At 57.6% G+C, this 20,093-nt stretch overlaps 2 protein-coding genes across 4 annotated transcripts in view; one reads left to right on the top strand and one right to left on the bottom strand.

Annotated features, from left to right (window-relative positions):
- The window catches only part of ATP13A1 (ATPase 13A1), a 37,482-nt gene extending 22,724 nt beyond the window's left edge, over positions 1-14,758 (top strand). The window contains exons 16-26 of one of the 3 annotated variants that reach the window (XM_068998004.1): positions 204-329; positions 1,370-1,478; positions 2,013-2,212; positions 2,708-2,804; positions 3,493-3,665; positions 4,172-4,286; positions 5,489-5,685; positions 8,182-8,324; positions 9,784-9,895; positions 13,774-13,917; positions 14,575-14,758. In XM_068998004.1, the coding sequence (XP_068854105.1) occupies positions 204-329; positions 1,370-1,478; positions 2,013-2,212; positions 2,708-2,804; positions 3,493-3,665; positions 4,172-4,286; positions 5,489-5,685; positions 8,182-8,324; positions 9,784-9,895; positions 13,774-13,917; positions 14,575-14,685 (1,527 nt within the window). In that variant the 3' untranslated portion in view covers positions 14,686-14,758. Of the gene's footprint in view, positions 1-203; positions 330-1,369; positions 1,479-1,985; positions 2,213-2,707; positions 2,805-3,492; positions 3,666-4,171; positions 4,287-5,488; positions 5,686-8,181; positions 8,325-9,783; positions 9,896-10,754; positions 11,023-13,773; positions 13,918-14,574 lie in introns of those variants that run through there. The other 2 variants (XM_068998002.1, XM_068998003.1) reach the window with 2 other exon arrangements.
- Positions 14,759-14,944: 186 nt separating this feature from the next.
- Positions 14,945-19,662, bottom strand: LOC138100229 (multivesicular body subunit 12A-like). Its single transcript, XM_068998007.1, has 11 exons — positions 19,576-19,662; positions 19,393-19,491; positions 19,021-19,117; positions 18,824-18,835; positions 18,630-18,692; positions 18,254-18,377; positions 17,423-17,530; positions 16,864-16,910; positions 15,839-15,894; positions 15,671-15,721; positions 14,945-15,185 (listed from the first exon to the last, which is right to left on the bottom strand). The coding sequence occupies exons 1-11, from the start codon at positions 19,660-19,662 to the stop codon at positions 15,123-15,125; spliced, it is 807 nt and encodes a 268-aa protein (XP_068854108.1). The 3' UTR covers positions 14,945-15,122.
- Positions 19,663-20,093: the final 431 nt, after the last annotated feature.

The following is a 20,093-nucleotide window of genomic DNA, read 5'->3' as shown; positions in this document are numbered from 1 at the left end:
ATTTCCTCAGGAATGGGCAGGAATTCGCTGCATTTTTCCAGGAAAACCCCTTTTTTTTTCGGGATTTGGGATCACTCCAAGCTTCTTGGGGTGCTCAAAGCGTTCCAGGGATGCTCCCAATCCCGGGAATCGCCCGTGGGAGGAGCCGTCTCCCGTTCCAGGGCAGCTGGGAATGCTGAATCCGGGAATTTCCCCGCGGGCAGGTGCGGGAGATGAAGAGGGAATCCCTGGAATGCGACCTGAGATTTGTGGGATTCATCGTGGTCTCCTGTCCCCTCAAGGCCGACTCCAAGGCCGTCATCCGAGAGATCCAGAGCGCTTCCCACCACGTGAGCGGCCGGAACCGTGGGAATTCCCGGGATTCCGGGCTTTGGGGAGGGTGGGGAACGCGGGATGGCACAAGGGGGGGAACTTCCAGAGGGGTGGGAAGCTCTGGAATGAGGTGGGGGGGGGAGAAAGGGGGGAAGTAGGGAAAATTCCGGGTGGAAAACGTGGAAGTTGAAGGCTGAAAACTGGGAAAGTTCCAAGTGGAAAACAGGGAAAATTCCGGGCTGGAAGGTGGGAAAATTTCAGTCTAAAAATCAGGAGAATCTCAGGTAGAAAAGGGAGAAATCCCAGGCAGAAAAGGGAGAAATTCCAAGCGGAAAACTGGGAAAGTTTCTCGGCTGAAAAGGGAAAATCCTAGGCAGAAAATTGGGAAAACTCCAAGTGGAAAATGGGGAAAATCCAAGGCGGGAAACTGGGAAAATTCTCGGCTGAAATCTAGGAAAACCCCAGGTGGAAAAGAGGGAAAATCCCAGGTGGAAAAGAGAGAAAACTCCAGGTGGAAAAGAGGGAAAACCCCAGGTGGAAAAGAGAGAAAACTCCAGGTGGAAAAGAGGGAAAACCCCAGGTGGAAAAGAGGGAAAACCCCAGGTGGAAAAGAGGGAAAACCCCAGGTGGAAAAGAGGGAAAACTCCAGGTGGAAGAGAGAGAAAACCCCAGGTGGAAGAGAGGGAAAACCCCAGGTGGAAAAGAGGGAAACCCCCAGGTGGAAAAGAGAGAAAATCCCAGGTGGAAGAGAGGGAAAACCCCAGGTGGAAAAGAGGGAAAACCCCAGGTGGAAAAGAGGGAAAACTCCAGGTGGAAAAGAGAGAAACCCCCAGGTGGAAGAGAGGGAAAACCCCAGGTGGAAAAGAGGGAAAACCCCAGGTGGAAAAGAGGGAAAACCCCAGGTGGAAAAGAGGGAAAACTCCAGGTGGAAAAGAGGGAAAACTCCAGGTGGAAAACCCAGGCAAACCCACCTGGAAATGGGAATATTTTGGGATGAGCGGCCCCGGGGGGGGGGGTTCCCAGCCCTAAATCCAGGCGGGAATTTGGCGTGGCGCAGGTGGTGATGATCACCGGGGACAGCCCGCTGACCGCCTGCCACGTGGCGCGGGAGCTGCACTTCCTGCACAAGGAGCAGATCCTGATCCTGCAGCCTCCGGAGAGCGCCGGTACCGGGAATGCTGGGGGGGGGGAGGGGATGGCGGGGTCTCAGCGCTTTGGGAATGACGAGGCGGGGGGGGGAAGGGTTTGGTCCCGATGGGTTCTGGGCAGCTGGGATGGGATCGGGAACGCCGGGATGGGCTCGGAGATCGCAGGGTCTTGGGAGCTTTGGGAATGTGGGAATGGAGATGGGGATTAGGGTTGGAATCCCCTCTGGGTTCCCTCTGGAATCCCCCAGGATTCCCCATGGAATTCCCGTTCCCGTTCCCACAGGGCTCCCCTGGCAGTGGCGATCCTGGGACGGCTCCGTGTCGCTCTCGTCATTCCCAGATTCCCATGGAATTCCCATGGAATTCCCATTCCCCCAGGGCTCCCCTGGCAGTGGCAATCCCAGGATGGCTCCGTGCCGCTCCCATCATTCCCAGATTCCCATTCCCATGGAATTCCCATTCCCCCAGGGCTCCCCTGGCAGTGGCAATCCCGGGACAGCTCCGTGTCACTCTCGTCATTCCCAGATTCCCATGGAATTCCCATTCCCCCAGGGCTCCCCTGGCAGTGGCGATCCCGGGACGGCTCCGTGTCGCTCCCGGCGTTCCCGGATTCCCTGCGGGATCTCACGGATCCGTTCGATCTGTGCCTCACCGGGGAGGGGCTGGAGCAGCTCCGGAGCCGGGATCGGGATCGGCTGCTCCGGCTCATCCCACACATCCAGGTCTTTGCCAGGGTGGCACCCAAGCAGAAGGTGAGGGGGGGGGGTCTGGGAATGGGAATTCCCAAAATTTGGGGTCTTTGGGAATGGGGGGAAGGCCCTGGGGTGATCCCGAAGAGTTTGGAGCTCGTTCCAGCTCTGAATTCCAAAAATTTGGGGATCCCGGGGAATGGGCGTTGGTGCTGGGGTGATCCTAAGCAATGCTGAGCCCATTCCAGCCCTGCACTCCCGGGATTCGGGGGTTTGGGGATGGAAATTCCTGGGATTTGGGGTCTTTGGGAATGGGGCGATGGCCCTGGGTTTATCCCAGAAAGTTTGGAGCTCGTTCCAGCTCTGAATTCCCAAAATTTGGAGCTTTTAGGATCTGGGGATGAGGCTCAGGACGGTGTGATCCTAAAGAATCCCAAGCCCTGAATCCCCAAAATTTGGCCCCCCCTGCAATTCCCACCCCATCCCTGTTATCCCAAACCACCCCGAGCGGGGAATTCCCGGAATTTGGGAGCTTTTCCCGGCCTTTTTTCCGGGCAGGAATTTGTGATCACGGCCCTGAAGAGCCTGGGCTACTCCACCCTCATGTGCGGGGACGGCACCAACGACGTGGGAGCGCTCAAACACGCGGACGTGGGTGAGGAGATTCCCGAAAATTCCCAAAATTCCCGGCATTTTCCCTAAATCCCCACCCCAGAGCCGCCTTCCCCAGCATTTCCCAGCTTTTGGAGCCGTTTTTTTGGCGCCAGGAATGGAAATAAAAGAGGGAATTCCAGATTTTCCTGGGGGTTTCTCCCGGTTTTTTTTCCCTGGAATCCCCTCGGAATTCCCAGCCCCAGGCATTGGGATCCGGCTGGGTGGGAATGCTCTGTCCTGAGGGATCCCATCCCCCTTTTTCCCATTTTCCCCCTTTTTTCCCTGTTTTTCCTCCAGTTTTTGTCTGGTTTTCCTTGTTTTATCCCTTGTTTTTCCTTTGTTTTTTTCCCGCTTTTTCCCCTGGTTTTCCTCCGTTTTTCCCTTTGTTTTTTCCCTTGTTTTTCCCATTCTTCCCCCTTTTTTCTCCCCTTTTTCCCTGACTTTTCCTGGTTTTCTCTGATTTTTCCTGATTTTTCCCCTCTTTCCCCCCTGATTTTCCCCCTGCTTATTCCCTGGTTTTCCCATTTCATCCCTTGTTTTTCCCCCATTTTTCCCCTGATTCTTCCCCTCTTTCCCCCCTCATTTTCCCCTGATTTTCCCCCGACTTTCCCCTTGTTTATTCCCTGGTTTTCCCCCTGTTTATTCCCTGGTTTTCCCCCTGTTTATCCCCGATTTCCCCCTTTTCCCAGGTGTGGCCCTGCTGGCCAACGCTCCTGAGAGAATTCCCGAGCGGAAGCGGCGGCCCCGGGACGGCCTCGGGGACGGCAGGGCCGGAATTCCGGCCGGGAATGTCAAACCCTCGTCCCGAGGAGCCAAGCACCGGATCCTGGCCCAGCGGGAGGAGCAGCTGGCCATCCACAGGGTGGGGATCCCGGGAATTCCAGCCGGGAATTTCGTCCTTGGGAATGGAGGGATTTAGGGTTGGGAATCCTGGAATGGTTTGGGTGGGAATAGATCTGATCCCATCCCCATCCAACCCAGTCCTGGAGTTCTGGAGGTGGAGAGGGACCTTAAATCCGGGATAAACAGGGAATAAATCCTGGAGTTCTGCAGGTGGAGAGGGACCTTAAATCTGGAATAAACAGGGAATAAATCCTGGAGTTCTGCAGGTGGAGAGGGACCTTAAATCTGGGACAAGCAGGGAATAAATCCTGGAATTCTGGAGCTGGGAAGGGACCTTAAATCTGGGGCAAGCAGGGAATAAATCCTGGAATTCTGGAGCTGGGAAAGGATCTTCAACCCCATCACCCGAGATCCCAAACTTCCGCTTCTCCCACTGGGTTTGGGGTGGATTTGGGGCTGCTTTTCCAGCCATTCCAGGTGATTTTGGGAATGTTTGGGAATTCTGTGCCGTTCCCAATCCCGCAGGAGCGGCTGAGCCAAGTGCTGAGGGATCTGGATGAGGAAAGGGCTCCGGTGGTGAAGCTGGGGGACGCCAGCATCGCCGCCCCCTTCACCTCCAAACTCTCCTCCATCCAGTGCAGTGAGTAGAAAAACTGGGAAAAACCCTGGGAATGATTCGGGAAAAACTGGGATAACCTGGGAAAAGCCCTGGGAATGGGACTGGGAAGGATGGGAATGGGGGAGACCCAAAATCTGAACAGTCCTGAGCCCATTCCAGCTCTGAATTCCCAAAATTTGGAGCTTCTGGACTCTGGATTTGAGGCTCAGGGTGTCCCTGCTTTTATCCTAAATGATCCTAAACCTGTTCCACCTTTGAATTCCCAAATCCATGAAAACCCCACCCTAAATTTCCCCTTTTTCCTGCCCTTTTTCACCCTCATGAGGGCCCCAAACCCCCTCACCCAAACCCTGCCCTTTTTCCCCCTTTTTCCCCCCATTTCCCCTTTTTCCTCCTTTTTTCCCAACCTTTTTTCCTCTTTTTCCTGCCCTTTTTCCCCCCTTTCCCACCCTTTTCCCTTCACAGCAGCCCCAAACCCCCTCACCCAAACCCTGCCCTTTTTCCCTGTTTTTCCCCCTTTCTCCCCCTTTCTCCCCCTTTCTCCCCCTTTCTCCCCCTTTTTCCCCCTTTTTCCCCCTTTCTCCCCCTTTCTCCCCCTTTCTCCCCCTTTCTCCCCCTTTCTCCCCCTTTCTCCCCCTTTTTCCCCCTTTTTCCCCCTTTTTCCCCCTTTTCCTGCCCTTTTTCCCCTTATGAGGGCCCCAAACCCCCTCACCCAAACCCTGCCCTTTTTCCCCCTTTTTCCCCCTTTTTCCCCCTTTTTCCCCCTTTTTCCCCCTTTTTCCCCCTTTTTCCCCCTTTTTCCCCCTTTTTCCCCCTTTTTCCCCCTTTTTCCCCCTTTTTCCCCCTTTCTCCCCCTTTCTCCCCCTTTCTCCCCCTTTCTCCCCCTTTCTCCCCCTTTTTCCCCCTTTTTCCCCCTTTTTCCCCCTTTTTCCCCCTTTTTCCCCCTTTTTCCCCCTTTTTCCCCCTTTTTCCCCCTTTTTCCCCCTTTTTCCCCCCTTTTTCCCCCCTTTTTCCCCCTTTTTCCCCCCTTTTCCCCCCTTTTCCCCCCTTTTCCCCCCTTTTCCCCCCTTTTCCCCCCTTTTTCCCCCCTTTTTCCCCCTTTCCCCACCCTTTTCCCCCTCACAGCCGCCCCAACCCCCCTCACCCAAACCCCTCCCTTTCTCCCCCTTTTCCCTCACTCTTTCCTGATCCCTAACTCCCAAAATCCCCATGTTTTCCCTCAGTCTGCCACGTGATCAAGCAGGGCCGCTGCACGCTGGTGACGACGCTGCAGATGTTCAAGATCCTGGCCCTGAACGCGCTGGTGCTGGCCTACAGCCAGAGCGTGCTCTTCCTGCAGGGCGTCAAGTTCAGCGACCTCCAGGCCACGCTCCAGGGGCTGCTCCTGGCTGGATGCTTCCTCTTCATCTCCAGGTCCAAGGTGGGAGCCGGGAATTCCGGGGGAAAGGGGTTGGAGTAGGAAAAAAATGGAAAATAAATGAAAAAAAGGGGGGGTTTTGTCCTCAGGAAATGCCATTTGGGGTGAGAAAATGGCGGTGGCTGAAGGGGGAGGAGTGGGAATGGGGTCTGGAACCACTCCTGAAGCTCCAGATCCGGATCTAGGTCTGAGCTGGGAATTCTGTGGGAAAGGGGTTGGAGTAGGAAAAAAATTTAAAAACAATTAAAAAAGGGGGGATTTTGTCCTCAGGAAATGCCATTTATGGTCAGAAAGTGGCGGTGGCTGAAGGGGGAGGAGTGGGAATGGGGTTTGGAACCGCTCCTGAAGCTCCAGATCCAGATCTAGGTCTGAGGTGGGAGCCAGGAATTCTGTGGGAAAGGGGTTGGAGTAGGAAAAAAATCGAAAATAAATTTAAAAAGGGGGGGGTTTTGTCCTCAGGAAATGCCATTTGTGGTGAGAAAATGGCGGTGGCTGAAGGGGGGGGAGTGGGAATGGGGTCTGGAACCACTCCTGAAGCTCCAGATCCGGATCTAGGTCTGAGCTGGGAGCTGGGAATTCTGTGGGAAAGGGGTTGGAGTAGGAAAAAAATTTAAAAACAATTAAAAAAAGGGGGGGATTTTGTCCTTTAGAAATGCCATTTGTGGTGAGAAAATGGTGGTGGCTGAAGGGGGAGGAGTGGGAATGGGGTTTGGAGCGGCTCCTGAAGCTCCAGATCCGGATCTAGGTCTGAGCTGGGAATTCTGTGGGAAAGGGGTTGGAGTAGGAAAAAAATGGAAAATAAATGAAAAAAAGGGGGGGGGATTTGTCCTCAGGAAATGCCATTTGGGGTGAGAAAATGGCGGTGGCTGAAGGGGGGGGAGTGGGAATGGGGTTTGGAATGGCTCCTCAAAGCTCCAGATCCGGATCTAGGTCTGAGCTGGGAATTTTGTGGGAAAGGGGTTGGAGCAGGAAAAAAATTTTTAAAAAATTAAAAAGGGGGGGGGGTTTTGTCCTCAGGAAATGCCATTTATGGTGAGAAAATGGCGGTGGCTGAAGGGGGAGGAGTGGGAATGGGGTTTGGAACCACTCCTGAAGCTCCAGATCCAGATCTAGGTCTGAGGTGGGAGCCGGGAATTCCGGGGGAAAGGGGTTGGAGTAGGAAAAAAATGGAAAATAAATGAAAAAAAGGGGGGGTTTTGTCCTCAGGAAATGCTATTTGGGGTGAGAAAATGGCGGTGGCTGAAGGGGGAGGAGTGGGAATGGGGTTTGGAGCGGCTCCTGAAGCTCCAGATCCGGATCTAGGTCTGAGGTGGGAATTCTGTGGGAAAGGGGTTGGAGTAGGAAAAAAATTTAAATAAAAAAGGCGGGGTTTTGTCCTCAGGAAATGCCATTTATGGTGAGAAAATGGCGGTGGCTGAAGGGGGAGGAGTGGGAATGGGGTTTGGAGCCACTCCTGAAGCTCCAGATCCGGATCTAGGTCTGAGCTGGGAATTCTGTGGGAAAGGGGTTGGAGCAGGAAAAAAATTTTTAAAAAATTAAAAAAAGGGGGGTTTTGTCCTCAGGAAACGCCATTTGTGGTGAGAAAATGGCGGTGGCTGAAGGGGGAGGAGTGGGAATGGGGTCTGGAACCACTCCTGAAGCTCCAGATCCGGATCTAGGTCTGAGCTGGGAGCTGGGAGTTCCATGGGATCTGGCAGAATTAGGGAAAAAGGGGGGTTTGACCCCAAAAAAATCCTGTTTATGGTGATAATCCGGCACTTTGAATGGTGGAATTACAGTCCCTGATGGTGGAGGGGTGGGATTGTGTTTTCCTTTGGATTTGGGATGATCCCAGAGCTCCAGATCCGAGGTGGGAGCTGGGAATTCCATGGGATCTGGGAAAATTAGGGAAAAAGAGGGGTTTGACCCCAAAAAAATCCCGTTTCTTAGAGAAATTTCCAATCCCTGATGGTGGTGGGGAGGGATTTTGTGTTCCCCTGGATTTGGGATGATCCCAGAGCTCCAGATCCGAGGTGGGAGCTGGGAATTCCGTGGGAAAGGGGTTGGGCCATCCCAGTCCCACCAGGATTAGGGAAAAAGCCCCTTTTTCCCCCCAAAATCCCCTTAATTTTGCTAAATCTCCATTCCCTGCTGCTGGCGGGGCGGGAACGTTGGATTTGGGATGCTCCCAAGGCCATTCCTCCCCTCAGGATGTCACTTTTTGGGATGAGCAGCAGCAAAAGGTGGGGCAAGGCCCAAAAACGAGCGAAAAAGACCAAACTGGTCTTTCCAGAAATTCCATGGAAATTCCGGAATTTCCATGGAATTCTGGAATCCTGGGATGGCTTGGCTGGGACAAAGCCCCGAAACCCCAACTGTCCCTGGGAACAAAGCAACCCCAAACCCCCTCCAGACTTGGAATTCCCACAGAATTCCCTAAAATCCCTTCGGGCTTTGGAGTCCCAGCCCTCCCAGCCCACATTCCTCCTTCTTCTCTTCCCTTTTTTTTTCTCCTTCCAGCCCCTGAAGACTCTTTCCAAGGAGAGGCCTCTTCCCAACATTTTCAACCTCTACACGGTGCTGACGGTGCTCCTGCAATTCCTGGTGCATTTCCTGAGCCTGGTGTTCCTGTACCGGGAGGCGCAGGCCCGCAGCGACCCCAGGTGAGGCCCTGAGCCCCAAAAATTCCCGGATTTTCCCCAATTCCTGCCATTCCCAAGCCTGAGGTTCCTGTACCAGGAGGTGCAGGCCCGGAGCGACCCCAGGTGAGGCCCTGAGCCCCAAAAATTCCCGGATTTTCCCCAATTCCTGCCATTCCCAAGCCTGAGGTTCCTGTACCAGGAGGTGCAGGCCCGGAGCGACCCCAGGTGAGGCCCTGAGCCCCAAAAATTCCCGGATTTTCCCCAATTCCTGGATGTGGGATTCCTGTACCGGGAGGCGCAGGCCCGCAGCGACCCCAGGTGAGGCCCTGAGCCCCAAAAATCCCGGGGTTTTCCCCAATTCCTGCCATTCCCAAGCCTGGATCTGGAACCACAGGCCCAGAGTAGGCCCAAGTGAGGCCTTGATCCCCAAAAATTCCGGGATTTTCCCCAATTTTTGCCATTCCAAGCCTGGATCTGGAACCACAGGCCCAGAGTAGGCCCAAGTGAGGCCCTGATCCCCAAAAAATCTGGGATTTTCCCCAGTTTTTGCCATTCCCAAGTCTGGGATTCCTGTACCAGGAGGCGCAGGCCCGGAGCGACCCCAGGTGAGGCCCTGAGCCCCAAAAATTCCTGGATTTTCCCCAATTCCTGCCATTCCCAAGCCTGAGGTTCCTGTACCAGGAGGTGCAGGCCCTGAGCCCCAAAAATTCCCGGATTTTCCCCAATTCCTGATTGTGGGATTCTTGTACTGGGAAGTGCAGGCCCACAGTGACCCCAGGGGAGGCCTTAATCCCCAAAAATTCTGGGATTTTCCCCAATTTTTGCCATTCCAAAGCCTGGGGTTCCTGGAGCAGGAAACACAGGCCCAAAGTAGGCCCAAGTGAGGCCTTGATCCCAAAAAATTCCGGGATTTTCCCCAATTTTTGCCATTCCAAAGCCTGGGGTTCCTGGAGCAGGAAACACAGGCCCAGAGTAGGCCCAAGTGAGGCCCTGATCCCCAAAAAATCTGGGATTTTCCCCAGTTTTTGCCATTCCCAAGTCTGGGATTCCTGTACCAGGAGGTGCAGGCCCGCAGCGACCCCAGGTGAGGCCTTGATCCCCAAAAATTCTGGCATTTTCCCCAATTTTTGCCATTCCAAAGCCTGGCGTTCCTGTACCAGGAGGTGCAGGCCCAGAGTAGGCCCAAGTCAGGCCCTGAGCCCCAAAAATTCCGGATTTTCCCCAATTCCTCGCACTTCTCTGGGAACCCCATCCCTCGGGCTCGCTCCAAGCCTCATCCCCACGAATTCCCATGGCTACAGAACCCCAGGAATTCCCATTTTCCTGCTCCAAACCCTTCCTCGGGGCCGCCTTCGCCCTCCAAAAACGGGGATTTTGGGAGGGAGCCGCTCCGGGCTGGATCCCAGGGTGGATCCCAGGGTGGATCCCGGGGTGGATCCCGAGGCTGATCCCGAGGCTGATCCCGCTTTTCCCACCGCAGGGAGGAGGAGTTTGTGGATCTGAGCAAGGAGTTTGAGCCGTCGCTGGTGAACAGCACCGTGTACCTGCTCTCCATGGCCATGCAGATGGCCACCTTCGCCATCAACTACAAGGTGACCCATCCCAGATATTCCTGCTTTTCCAGGCTTTGCCACAAGTTTTCCTCCCCATTTTTCCTCCCTATTTTCGCCCCCGTTTTTCCCAATTTTTCCTCTTTATTTTCCCAATTTTTCCCAAATTTTTTCCCCCATTTTTCCCAGTTTTTCCTCCCTGTTTTTCCTCCCCATTTTTCCCAATTTTTTTCCCCATTTTCCCCACTTTTTCGTCCCCACTTTTTCCTCCCCATTTTTCCCAATTTTTCCTCCCCATTATTCCCAGGTTTTCCTCCCCATTTTTCCCACTTTTTCCTCTTTATTTTTCCCATTTTTCCTTTCTATTTTTCCTCCCCATTTTCCCCAATTTTTCCTCCCCATTTTTCCCAAATTTTCCTCCCTATTTTTCCCAGTTTTTCTCCCCATTTTTCCCAATTTTTCTCTTTATTTTTCCCATTTTTCCCAGTTTTTCCTCCCCATTTTCCCTCCGTTTTTCCCAGTTTCTCCTCTCCTTTTTCCCCAATTTGCCCCCTTGCTCCCCATTCCACCAGTGCCTTCCAGTACAACCCAGTGCCTCCTAACCCCCTCCCAGTATAACCCAGTGCCTCCTAATCCCCTCCCAGTGCCCTCCCAGTATAACCCAGTGCCTCCTAACCCCCTTCCAGTATAACCCAGTGCCTCCTAACCCCCTTCCAGTATAAACCAGTGCCTCCTAATCCCCTCCCAGTGCCATTAAACCCCACTCTCCTGCTCCAAAACCTCTCGGAATTGGCTCCCAGCGCGCCAGAACTCCCTCCCAGTATAACCCAGTGCCTCCTAACCCCCTCCCAGTATAACCCAGTGCCTCCCAGTGTAACCAGTGCCCACCCTGGCTCCGCAGGGCCACCCGTTCATGGAGAGCCTGGCGCAGAACCGGGCGCTGCTCCCGTCGGGTTCCCAGTGCTCCCAGTGCCTCCCAGCGCCCCAAAACTCCCTCCCAGTATAACCCAGTGCCTCCCAGTATAACCCAGTGCCTCCTAACTCCCTCCCAGTATAACCCAGTGCCTCCCAGTATAAACCAGTGCCTCCTAATCCCCTTCCAGTGCCATTAAACCCCACTCTCCTGCTCCGAAACCTCTCGGAATTGGCTCCCAGCGCCCCAGAACTCCCTCCCAGTATAACCCAGTGCTCTCCCAGTATAACCCAGTGCCTCCTAACCCCCTCCCAGTATAACCCAGTGCCTCCCAGTCTAACCCAGTGCCTCCCAGTATAGCCCAGTGCCTCCTAATCCCCTCCCAGTGCCTCCCAGTATAACCCAGTGCCTCCCAGTCTAACCAGTGCCCACCCTGGCTCCGCAGGGCCACCCGTTCATGGAGAGCCTGGCGCAGAACCGGGCGCTGCTCCCGTCGGGTTCCCAGTGCTCCCAGTGCCTCCCAGAGCCCCAAAACTCCCTCCCAGTATAACCCAGTGCCTCCTAACCCCCTCCCAGTATAACCCAGTGCCTCCCAGTGTAACCAGTGCCCACCCTGGCTCCGCAGGGCCACCCGTTCATGGAGAGCCTGGCGCAGAACCGGGCGCTGCTCCCGTCGGGTTCCCAGTGCTCCCAGTGCCTCCCAGCGCCCCAAAACTCCCTCCCAGTATAACCCAGTGCCTCCTAACTCCCTCCCAGTATAACCCAGTGCCTCCCAGTATAAACCAGTGCCTCCTAATCCCCTCCCAGTGCCATTAAACCCCACTCTCCTGCTCCGAAACCTCTTGGAATTGGCTCCCAGCGCCCCAGAACTCCCTCCCAGTATAACCCAGTGCTCTCCCAGTATAACCCAGTGCCTCCTAACCCCCTCCCAGTATAACCCAGTGCCTCCTAACCCAGTGCCTCCCAGTGTAACCAGTGCCCACCCTGGCTCCGCAGGGCCACCCGTTCATGGAGAGCCTGGCGCAGAACCGGGCGCTGCTCCCGTCGGGTTCCCAGTGCTCCCAGCGCCTCCCAGAGCCCCAAAACTCCCTCCCAGTATAACCCAGTGCCTCCTAACCTCCTCCCAGTATAACCCAGTGCCTCCCAGCGTAACCAATGCCCACCCTGGCTCCGCAGGGCCACCCGTTCACGGAGAGCCTGGCGCAGAACCGGGCGCTGCTCCCGTCGGGTTCCCAGTGCTCCCAGTGCCTCCCAGCGCCCCAAAACTCCCTCCCAGTATAACCCAGTGCCTCCCAGTCTAACCAGTGCCCACCCTGCATCCCAGGGCCACCCGTTCATGGAGAGCCTGGCGCAGAACTGGGCGCTGCTCCCGTCGGGTTCCCAGTGCTCCCAGTGCCTCCCAGCGCCCCAAAACTCCCTCCCAGTATAACCCAGTGCCTCCTAATCCTCTCCCAGTATAACCCAGTGCCTCCCAGTATAACCCAGTGCCTCCCAGTGTAACCAGTGCCCACCCTGGCTCCGCAGGGCCACCCGTTCATGGAGAGCCTGGCGCAGAACCGGGCGCTGCTCCCGTCGGGTTCCCAGTGCTCCCAGTGCCTCCCAGCGCCCCAAAACTCCCTCCCAGTATAACCCAGTGCCTCCCAGTATAACCCAGTGCCTCCTAATTCCCTCCCAGTATAACCCAGTGCCTCCCAGTATAAACCAGTGCCTCCTAATCCCCTTCCAGTGCCATTAAACCCCACTCTCCTGCTCCGAAACCTCTCGGAATTGGCTCCCAGCGCCCCAGAACTCCCTCCCAGTATAACCCAGTGCTCTCCCAGTATAACCCAGTGCCTCCTAACCCCCTCCCAGTATAACCCAGTGCCTCCCAGTCTAACCAGTGCCCACCCTGCATCCCAGGGCCACCCGTTCATGGAGAGCCTGGCGCAGAACCGGGCGCTGCTCCCGTCGGGTTCCCAGTGCTCCCAGCGCCTCCCAGCGCCCCAAAACTCCCTCCCAGTATAACCCAGTGCCTCCTAATCCTCTCCCAGTCTAACCCAGTGCCTCCCAGTCTAACCAGTGCCCACCCTGCATCCCAGGGCCACCCGTTCATGGAGAGCCTGGCGCAGAACCGGGCGCTGCTCCCGTCGGGTTCCCAGTGCTCCCAGTGCCTCCCAGCGCCCCAAAACTCCCTCCCAGTATAACCCAGTGCCTCCCAGTATAACCCAGTGCCTCCTAACTCCCTCCCAGTATAACCCAGTGCCTCCTAACCCCCTCCCAGTATAACCCAGTGCCTCCCAGTGTAACCAGTGCCCACCCTGGCTCCGCAGGGCCACCCGTTCATGGAGAGCCTGGCGCAGAACTGGGCGCTGCTCCCGTCGGGTTCCCAGTGCTCCCAGTGCCTCCCAGCGCCCCAAAACTCCCTCCCAGTATAACCCAGTGCCTCCCAGTGTAACCAGTGCCCACCCTGGCTCCGCAGGGCCACCCGTTCATGGAGAGCCTGGCGCAGAACCGGGCGCTGCTCCCGTCGGGTTCCCAGTGCTCCCAGTGCCTCCCAGAGCCCCAAAACTCCCTCCCAGTATAACCCAGTGCCTCCTAACCTCCTCCCAGTATAACCCAGTGCCTCCCAGTCTAACCAGTGCCCACCCTGGCTCCGCAGGGCCACCCGTTCATGGAGAGCCTGGCGCAGAACCGGGCGCTGCTCCCGTCGGGTTCCCAGTGCTCCCAGCGCCTCCCAGCGCCCCAAAACTCCCTCCCAGTATAACCCAGTGCCTCCCAGTATAACCCAGTGCCTCCCAGTGTAACCAGTGCCCACCCTGGCTCCGCAGGGCCACCCGTTCATGGAGAGCCTGGCGCAGAACCGGGCGCTGCTCCCGTCGGGTTCCCAGTGCTCCCAGTGCCTCCCAGCGCCCCAAAACTCCCTCCCAGTATAACCCAGTGCCTCCTAATCCTCTCCCAGTATAACCCAGTGCCTCCCAGTATAACCCAGTGCCTCCCAGTGTAACCAGTGCCCACCCTGGCTCCGCAGGGCCACCCGTTCATGGAGAGCCTGGCGCAGAACCGGGCGCTGCTCTGGGCGCTGCTGCTCTCGGCCTCGGCCGTGCTGGGGCTGCTCAGCGGCTCCTGCCCCGAGCTCAACCTCAGCTTCGGCCTCGTCGAGATCCCCCCCGAGGTGAGAGGAATTCCCGGGAATTCCCGGGGTTCCGGGGGGTTCCCGACACTCTAGGGACAGGTCCTGGAATTCCAGGGGGGTTCCCGCGGGAAAATGGCCCCGAACTGGGAATTTCTGAGTGGGGTGGGATGGGGGATGGGATTGGGGCCGATTCCCATTGGGAAAGGTCAGGGATTCCCAGGGATTTGGGATGGGATCGGGGTGGGGTTTGGGCCCCATTCCCATTGGGAACATTCCAGAATTCCCAGGGATTTGGGATGGGATCGGGATGGGGTTTGGGGCCAATTCCCACCAGGAACATTCCGGGATTCCCACGGATTTGGGATGGGATCGGGATGGGGTTTGGGGCCAATTCCCACCAGGAACATTCCGGGATTCCCACAGATTTGGGATGGGATCAGGACAGAATTGGGGGCTCATTCCCACTGGGAATGTTCAGGGATTCCCAGGGATTTGGGATGGGATTGGGCTGGGGTTTGGGCCCCATTCCCACCGGGAACATTCCGGAATTCCCAGGGATTTGGGATGGGATTTGGGATGGGATTTGGGATGTTCTGGAATTCCCAGGGATTTGGGATGGATTTGGGATGGGATCTGGGATGGGATCAGGCTGGGATTTGGGCCCCATTCCCACTGGGAACGTTCCGGAATTCCCAGTTCCGGCTGCTGATCCTGGCGGTGCTGGCGGCCGATTTCCTGCTGGCCTTTTCCGTGGATCGGCTCCTGCAGTTCCTGCTGGGCAGCTCCAGGCTCCGAGTGCCTTCCTGAGGCCCAGCCCTGCATCCCGGAATTCCCGAAAATTCCCAAAAACCACCCCCAGCCCCACCCCCACCTCCCCCCCTCGGGCTCTGATCACGGAATTCCCGCCCGGATCCCGAAGCCTCGGGAAGGAGGAGCCCGAATTCCGAGCGTTCCCGAGGACGCTCCGGCGCCTTTGGAGGTGGGAACTGCCCGGAATTCTCCCGGAATTTCCCGGGAACGTTTTGGGAATTTGGTGACGTAAAGAAAATCCCGATCCAGGCCGGGGTTTGGGGTTTTGGGGTTTTTTTTTTCCCTTTTCGGTTTGGAATTCTTTGCCGGGGGGAAAAACGGGAGCAGGGAAGAAAAACATCCCGGATTTGGGGGGGTTGGGGAGGGGCTCCGGCAGCCCAGAAATCCGGGATTGAGTCCAGGATTCCCGATCGGAGCCGGAATTCCCTGGGAATTCATTCCAGGCCCGGGGGGAGCCGCGCCGCCGCCGTCCTCTCCACCAGGAATCCGTAGTTGTACTGGGAAAGGGGGGAGAAGTGGGAATTGGACCCGGAATTCCGGGAATTAGACCCCAAAAAATGGCAATTAATCCCAAAAGATGGGAATTAGACCCCAAAATTGGGAATTAAACCTGAAAGTTGGTAATTAAATAGAAAAAAATTGGGAATAAAATACAAAAAAATTGGGAATTCATCCCAAAAATGGAATTAAACCCAAAAATATTGAATGAAATAAAAAAATTGGGAATTAATCCCAAAAACAGGGAATTAATCCCCAAAATCCGGGAATTAATCCCAAAAAACAGGGAATTAGACCCCAAAATTGGGAATTAAACCCAAAAATTGGGAATTAAATACAAAAAAATCAGGAATTAAACCCAAAAATGCAGGAATTAAACGTAAAAATTGGGAATTAAACCCAAAAACTGGGAATTAAACCCAAAATCTGGGAATTAGACCCAAAAACGCGGGAATTGATCCCAAAAACGCGGGAATTCCCTCACCTCCCGCTCGATGTCCGCCAGGGATTTCACCGTCAGCTCCGCCAAAATGGGCTGGAAAAGGGGAAAAGGGAATGGATCGGGGTTCTTCGGGATTAACCGGGGTTATTAATTACTAATTAGGGTCAGTGGTTATTAATTAGGGCAATCAGTGATTCATTAATGACTCACAGAGCTGAGCCCGGGCCCGAATTTGGGGTGGAGGGCGAAGGGAATTCCATCCATGGCTGGAAAAGGCGAAAAACAACGGGGTTTAGGGGTGGGAAAAGAGGCAGAAATATCCCGGAAAATATCCCCAAAAATCCCCAGAAATTTCCCCAAAAAAATCCCAAAATATCCCCAAAAAATATCCCCAAAAATCCCCAGAAATATCCCCCAAAAAATCCCAAAATATCCCAAAAAATCCCAAAAAATATCCCCAAAAATCCCCAGAAATATCCCCAAAAAAATCCCAAAATATTCCAAAAAATATCCCCAAAAATCCCCAGAAATTTCCCCAAAAAAATCCCAAAATATCCCCAAAAAATATCCCCAGAAAAGCACAAAATATCCCGAAAATATCTCCCAAAATATCCTAAAAAATATCCTGAAAATATCCCCCAAAAAATCCCAAAAAAACCCCAAAAATATCCTGAAAATATCCAAGAAAATATCCCAAAAAATCCCAAAAATCCCCCAAAAAATATCCCAAAAAATCCCAAAAAATATCCTAAAATATTCCAAAAAATCAAAAAAAAAGGAAAAAAATATCCCAAAAAATCCCAAAAAATATCCTAAAAAATCCCAGAAAAATAAAAAAAAAACCCTCAAAAAATCCCAAAAATGCCCCAAACCAGCCCTGAACTCTCCCGAGGATCCGGGGTTGGGTTCGGGGGTTCCGGGAAAATCCATCCCAGGAAAAGGAAATTCCCCCAAAATCCGCCCCAAAATCCGCCCCGAGCGGGGATCCCGGGATTTGGGGGATTCCCGGGATTTGGGGAATTTTGGGGGGGATTTTGGGGGATATTTGGGGGATATTTTGGGGATTTGGGGGATATTTTTGGGATATTTTGGGGGATGTTTGGGGGATTTGGGGGGTATTTTGGGGATGATTTGGGGGATATTTTCGGGGATATTTTCGGGGATATTTGGGGGATATTCTGGGGATTTGGGGGATGATTTGGGGGATTTTTTGGGGATATTTTGGGGCTCCTCACCTGAGGGGCCGGAGATTGCCGGGGGCTCGGACGGAGGCGGGGGGGGCCTGGGGTGATGAATGACGTCATTAATCAATAATTGATTGGTTGGGTGATTGATTGATGGGGGGGGTTGGGGTCCCACCTGGGGTTTTTGGGGTCTCACCTGGGGGTTTGGGGTTTTTTTGGGGTCCCACCTGGGCTTTTGGGGGGTTTCTGGGGTCCCATCTGGGGTTTTGGGGGTTTTGGGGTTTTTTTGGGGGTCTCACACAGGGTTTTGGGGGTTTATTTTGGGGTCTCACCTGGGTTTTCTTTGGGGTCCCACCTGGGGTTTTTTTGGGGATCTCACCCAGGGTTTTGGGTGTTTTTTTGGGGGTCTCACCCGGGGTTGTTTTGGGGTTTTTTTGGGGTCCCACCCGGGGTTTTTTGGGGTTATTTTGGGGTTATTTTGGGGTTTTTTTGAGGTCTCACCTGGGCTTTTGGGGTTTTTTTGGGGTCCCACCCAGGGGTTTTGGGGATTTTTTTGGGGTCCCACCCGGGGTTATTTTTGGGGTTATTCGGGGTTGTTTTGGGGTCCCACCTGGGCGGCCGCAGCCAGAGCCGTTCCAGGCCGCCGCTGAGCGGCCCCGGGGCAGCCCCGGCCCGCACGGGGCCCTTCCTGCACCAGAGCGAGAATCCGCCCATTTCCCTGCGGGAACAGCGGGGGGACACCGGGGGGAGTGAGGGGACACCGGGAACACCGGGGGGAATGAGGGAACACCGGGGGGAATGAGGGAACACCGGGGGGGACACCGGGAACACCGGGGGGGAGTGAGGGAATACCGGGAACACCAGAGGGACACCGGGAACACCGGGGGGAATGAGGGAACACCGAGGGGCAGTGAGGGAACACCGGGGGGCAGTGAGGGAACACCGGGGGGACACCGGAAACACCGGGGGGAATGAGGGAACACCGAGGGGCAGTGAGGGAACACCGGGGGGCAGTGAGGGAACACCGGGGGGACACCGGAAACACCGGGGGGAATGAGGGAGCACCGGGGGGGAGTGAGGGAACACCGGAGGGACACCGGGAACACCGGGGGGACACCGGGAACACCGGGGGGGAGTGAGGGAACACGGGAACACCGGAGGGAGTGAGGGAACACCGGGGGGGAGTGAGGGAATACCGGGAACAGCGGGAAGGAGTGAGGGAATACCGGGGGGACACCGGGAACACCGGGGGGGAGTGAGGGAACACCGGGAGTACCGGGAGGGAGGGGGATCCCCGGGAACACCGGGAGGGAGCGCGCAGCATTCCCGGGATTGCGGGGGTCGGGAAGGGCCCCGGGAGCAGCCCCGGACACCGGGAGGGAGCGCGGGGGATTCCCGGGATTGCGGGGTCGGGAAGGGCCCCGGGACGCCCCGGCCGTACCCGATCCTGGCGAGCGCGGCGGGGCCGCGGCCGCCCCGGAGGCTGAGGCGGAGCTCGAGCACGGCCACGGCCGCCGCCGCCTCCCGGCGCACCAGGAGCCGCTTCCGCCGGGACACCGGCCCGCCTGCGGGGAACGGGGAGCGGGTATCGGTACCGGGACTGACACCGGCACCGGGACTGACACCGGCACCGGGACACCGGCCCGCCTGCGGGGAACGGGGAGCGGGTATCGGTACCGGGACTGACACCGGCACTGACACCGGCACCGGGACACCGGCCCGCCTGCGGGGAACGGGGAATCGGTACTGGGACTGACACCGGCACCGGGACTGACACCGGCACCGGGACTGACACCGGCACCGGGACACCGGCCCGCCTGCGGGGAACGGGGAACGGGGAATCGGTACCGGGACTGACACCGGCACCGGGACTGACACCGGCACCGGGACACCGGCCCGCCTGCGGGGAACGGGGAATCGGTACCGGGACTGACACCGGCACCGGGACACCGGCCCGCCTACGGGGAACGGGTATCGGTACCGGCACCGGGACACGGGCACCGGGACACCGACACCGGCCCGCCTGCGGGCAACGGGACATCGGTACTGGGACCAACACCGGCACCGATCCGCCTGCAGGGGAACGGGGAACAGGAAACGGGGCACCGGGAGACCCCCGGGCCCGGCCACCGGCCGTCCTGCAGGATAAGAACCGGGAAGAACCGGGCTGAGCAGCGGGGGGGCCCCGGGCCGTGCCCGGGCACTCACGGGACTCCGGGAACTCCGGGGCGCGGCTGTAGCCGGGGGGCTGCGGGCTCCGCTCGCTCAGCACCAGGACGTCCGTGACCACCGGGCCCTCGGCGGCCTGCGGGCACCGGGACCGGCACATCGGCACCGGGACCGGCACACCGGGACCGGCACCGAACCGGGCACTGACCCCGGGGCCGGCCCGGTCCCTCCCCCGGGAGCCACCGGGGCGACACCGACCCCCCCCCCCCCCCCCCCATCCCGGTAGCCCCGGTGCCTCCCGCGGCCACCGCCCCATCCCGGTGCCGCTCCCGGTCCCGCCCCGCCGCTCGGACGGCACCGGACGCCGGCGCCGACCCCTCCCCGGTGTTCCCGGTGCCGGTTCCGCCGCACCTGCGCTCCGCCGCGGCTGAAGCACAGGTACCAGCCCCCGCCGCGGTGCCCGAAGCCTTTGCCCAGGCAGGCGGGCGCTCCCTCCGCCGTCACGGTGATCTGCGGGCACGGGACGCGTCAGCCGCCGCCGCACCGGCAGCGCCACCGGCACCGTGACCCGGCGCGTCCCCTCGGCCCCCGTACCGCGGTCCAGCCCGGCGGGACGGCCTCGGCGCCGCTGGCCCAGCCCACGCCCGTCAGCGGGGCCGGAGCCGCCGCCGCCGCCGCCATCGCACCGAGCGCCGCGGGCCCGCCCCCGCCGCCGGGCGGGCGGGCGGCCATTGGCTGCGAGCCGTGAGTGACAGGCGCGCGGGCCAATGAGGAGTGCGAGCGCCACAAACGCGGAAGCGCGGGAGCTGGAAGTGCCGGGGGGCACCGGGGGGGGCACCGGGGACCCCCTCCCCCCCCCCCCGACTTCGGTACCGGCAGCGCGACCCCCGCCCGCGGCCCCTCCGGCAGCGCGGCGGCCTCGGGGCAGGGCCCGGGCCAGCCCGGGGAGCGGGGACGGAGCCACCGCCATCGCGCCGAGCACCGGAGCCCCGCCCCTCCCGCCGCTGCGCGGGCGGTGATTGGCTGGGAGCCGTGATTGACAGGCGGCCGGTCCCAGTCCCGCTCCTGTCCCATTCCCGTTCCCATTCCCGTCCCGCCCCCAGCAGCACCAG

The sequence above is a fragment of the Aphelocoma coerulescens genome, chromosome 30 (assembly GCF_041296385.1).
Source record: "Aphelocoma coerulescens isolate FSJ_1873_10779 chromosome 30, UR_Acoe_1.0, whole genome shotgun sequence".
NCBI lineage: Eukaryota > Metazoa > Chordata > Aves > Passeriformes > Corvidae > Aphelocoma > Aphelocoma coerulescens.
This window is presented reverse-complemented; position numbering and strand designations above follow the sequence as displayed.

Bases quoted from the DNA above. Each gene is read 5' to 3' on its own strand.
- LOC138100229 (XM_068998007.1), bottom strand. From the start codon at position 19,662: ATGGCGGCGGCGGCGGCGGCTCCGGCCCCGCTGACGGGCGTGGGCTGG. The intron at 18,378-18,629 runs GCGGGCCGGTGT...CGTTCCCCGCAG, and splicing joins CCGTTCCCCGTTCCCCGCAG to GCGGGCCGGTGTCCCGGCGG. The intron at 16,911-17,422 runs GTGGGACCCCAA...TCATCACCCCAG, and splicing joins CTCTGGCTGCGGCCGCCCAG to GCCCCCCCCGCCTCCGTCCG.